The sequence below is a fragment of the Chlorocebus sabaeus genome, chromosome 7 (assembly GCF_047675955.1).
Source record: "Chlorocebus sabaeus isolate Y175 chromosome 7, mChlSab1.0.hap1, whole genome shotgun sequence".
Classification (NCBI taxonomy): Eukaryota; Metazoa; Chordata; class Mammalia; order Primates; family Cercopithecidae; genus Chlorocebus; species Chlorocebus sabaeus.
The window spans coordinates 67,355,474-67,359,222 of NC_132910.1; the positions used below are offsets into that span (position 1 = coordinate 67,355,474).

Consider the following 3,749-nt stretch of genomic DNA (forward strand, 5'->3'; position numbering starts at 1 on the left):
TTTGTAAATCTAAAATTATTTCAAAACAAAAGTTTAAAACTGTCAATCACCAATATTTCACTATCTTGAATAAGAGAACAATTTGCAACCATCCATTACAAATACCTTTTTTTGCTTTCCTGGTTTACTTCTCTTCATAATATAGAGGGTCATATTGACAATATGCTCTCTAGTTTTCTTATTTTTTTTTTAATTGATTGAGATACAGTTTATTTGTGTATGCTTATATATTTCCAAAAATTAATTCAATGTCCTCTTACAAATCAAAATTAGTTAACAGGGCAGGCACGGTGGTTCACACCTGTAATCCCAACACTTTGGGAAGCCGAGTTTGGCGTTAGGAGTTTGAGAACAGCCCGGCCAACATGATGAAACTCTACTGAAAGTACAAAATCAGCCAGGCATGGTGGTGCACGTCTGTAATCCCAGCTCCTCAGTAGGCTGAGGCAGGAAAATTGCTTGAATCCAGGAGGCGCAGGTTGCAGTGAGCTGAGATTGTGCCACTGCACTCCAGCCTCAGCAACACAGCAAAGCTCTATCTCAAAAAAAAATTAGTTAACAGTCTGAGATGAACTATTTTAGCAAGGAAACACATTTAACCAAATATGGCAGTAAACTGGAACTTTTCAGTTATTGCTTCGATACAGGAATGTTTCACAAAAATTGTCTGTTTCTTCAATAAATACTAAGATTCTTTTGTCCTAGAGGGCATTCCTGTATTTTGAGTTAATAATCTCATTGCTCTCTTTATAAAATAAAAATAAACAATGTATCTATAAGGCTTAGTTTGCAATTTTCCACTGCATAATTTATTCACATTTAAAACTATATTTTTTATAGTTATATGTCAAAAAATAGTGACTAGGTTTTATGGCTTAAAATATAAATGAGGAAAACAGACATTTGCCATACAAATGGCTTGTTTTAATTTTTTTAGAGGAAATACTCTAATTTAAAAAAAAGAGCTCCAAAATATTTAACAGAATTTCCTGCAATGATTATTTCTAAAATGTAAAGATTTGAAACATAATTTATACAAAACTAAAAAACAGAAGGATTCATTCTTGCTTTTTCCTTTTTTAAAAAATACAGACAATTTGTCACAAGAAAGTTCGGCATGTTGATAGCAGCTGTAGCCTCAGTCACCCTCGGAACTGCTGCCCCTCCTCATGAAGACAGAGCGCCGCACTGAGGACAGCAACACATCTTCAATCGGCTTCCTGGGGTTTTCCTCCAGGTCCGTCATAATTGCTCCAGATTCAGACAGTTTCCATTCCAATTCATCTCTTGTCAGGTTCATGCCGCCAAACACCAGAGGACCAATAAACTGAGCCTTGATATCTCCTTCCAGGTAAACAAATATCGTGGGCAGATTCCTATCCGGATAATTGGGTATGCAGGTTGTTGAAATGGCTTTGATAAATTTGACATCAGGAAACTTCCTGGCAAGTCCACTGAGGTGCTGATTTATTAGGGCACACAGGGGAATTCCTTGTTTGTAAAGGTGCAAGACGACCCACATGCCCTCGCCAGCTTTGGTAACTTCTTGAACATAATCCTTCCCTGAGATCTCTAAAACTTCTCCAAATTTATTCTTCAGTTTAGTTGCTTTCCACTCAGCCAGTCTCTGCCGTCTGTACATTTCAATAGCACGTTCATCCTCCTCATTAAACTCATCTTCATGATCCTCCAGCTCTTCCAAAGTCATATCTTCATATGTTTTCACCACTGACTGCTGGAGGATGTGCTGCTCCTCCTCTGACTCCTCTTCCAGTTCTTTCAGACTTTTCTTGGGGGGTAAGATACCCTTTTTGCGTAAGATGTCATTCCACTCAGTGTCTGCGTTGGGGTCCTGCATCTTGTTTCCAGGTGCTCAAGCCAGCTGTGCCCTCTTATTTGTTTATTGTTGGTTTTGTCTCCTCTAGAGCTAAGCTCCATAACTATAGTAATTTTGTATAAATTACTTCACTAATATATCTACTGTACCCAGAGTTCAGTAAATATTTATCAAGTTGAATGATTCAAATTAAATATTATCTAGTTTAGAAATGTTTTGTATATAAATACCTCAATCTTTCATTTTGAGGTTTAAGAAAGATACTTATTCTGAGTCGTTCAGCCAAATTTAAACAATACACTTCACAATGCATAGGACATATCTATTCATAATTCTCACAGATATAATGTCTTAATTAGTTGAGACAGCTATAACACAATACCATAGGCTGGATGGCTTAAACAACAAACATTTATTCCCCATGGTTCTGGAGACTAGAAAGTCCAAAATCAAAGTGGCAGCAAGTTTGGTGTCTGATGAGGGCACTCTTCCTGCTTTGTAGACAGCAGTCCTCTTCTTGTTTCCTTACATGGGAGACAGGAGAGAGAGAAAAAAAAATAATAATAATATACTCTCCTGTGTCTTTTTATAAAGGTACTCATCCATTCACAGAGGGCTCCACTTTTATGATTTAATTACCTTCCAAAGGACAGACTATCATATTGGGGGTTAGGATTTCAACATGAATTTGTTGTAGGCACAACAAATTCTTACTCTATAGCACTTACTCTATAGCACTATTCTTACTCTATAGCACTAATACTTACTCTATAGCACTAATACTCTATATCAAATACTTATTACTCTATAGCACTAATACATTTTCTAAATTTTTATTATTCTTTATGTTGGAAATTAGCCAATTCTGTTCAAATAATAGTATATCATTAGTCATGGTTACCATTATAGGCAATTTTTGTCTATTTCCTTAAGAGAGTTAACCATGTTGTTCTTGGTTTAAATGACTGCAGTAATTATTAAATAATCATATCTTATGATAATAAGATATTATATCAGAGTGAATAGATGAGAATAATGATGCCATAAATAATCCCAGTTCATGTATCTTTTAGACTAAATCTAGAATCATCAGTATAAAAATGTAAGTACTCAAATTATAGTTTAAGATGTTTTATACATTTTATTTTATGCCAAGACTTTGATATATACTTATTTCTGGAATTTTATAGTTTTCAAATGACAGAAAAATGCAGCGTATGTTTTCTGTTAAAGCTTATGAAATTTTGTTGTCTATATAAATCTTTGACTTTTCACCCACACGTTCTTAAAATTAATCATGTTTGTTCTTGTTTTGGAGTACTTGATGAATTATATTGCTATGATTTGTGTATCAGATACTAAATGTTAAATGTTAAATTTTATAAAATTGTCTCGTCCATTCAGTCTCATTCATTCGTTTAGTAGTAAATCAAATTAATAAGGAATGGCAGAAATAAATGAGATCCAATTCCAGAATGTAATACTTTTATTTAAATTCGGTATATAGATAAAAGTTTTAGTTAATTTTCTTGACAATTTATGCTGTTTTTATACAAAAACTAACAAAAGACTCAGTTATCACCCCATAAGGAAGAAATAATAAACTGGAGAGAATTTAAAAATATATAAAAAGTATATATAAGTATATATGTGTGTACATATATACACATACATGATATAGATAGATAGATAGATAGATAGATAGATAGATAGATAGATAGATATCTGTGTATATGTGTGTATACAAGATATTGGGGACCTAACATGTTCCCTGTATTTGCCCAGCATTTGCTTCTGCTTTTATTAAAATCTTATAGTTTACCCTTTGCCTGGATTTCCATGCGTTATGAGTATGTCCTTCTAATAGTACTCACCACAAATATAACTTGATTGAAGGTAGTTTAAGTTGCTC

The 3,749-nt window shown here is 33.7% G+C and overlaps 1 protein-coding gene across 1 annotated transcript; it reads right to left on the bottom strand.

The window, feature by feature from the left end:
• Positions 1 to 237: 237 nt before the first annotated feature.
• Positions 238 to 1,906, bottom strand: LOC103236158 (phosducin-like protein 3). The gene has a single exon (XM_038000815.2). It carries the CDS (start codon positions 1,856 to 1,858, stop codon positions 1,139 to 1,141), a length of 720 nt encoding a protein of 239 aa, XP_037856743.2. The 5' UTR covers positions 1,859 to 1,906; the 3' UTR covers positions 238 to 1,138.
• Positions 1,907 to 3,749: the final 1,843 nt, after the last annotated feature.

What these genes read in the sequence shown, in the direction of transcription:
- LOC103236158 (XM_038000815.2), bottom strand. Translation starts at nt 1,858, where the DNA reads ATGCAGGACCCCAACGCAGACACTGAGTGGAATGACATCTTACGCAAA.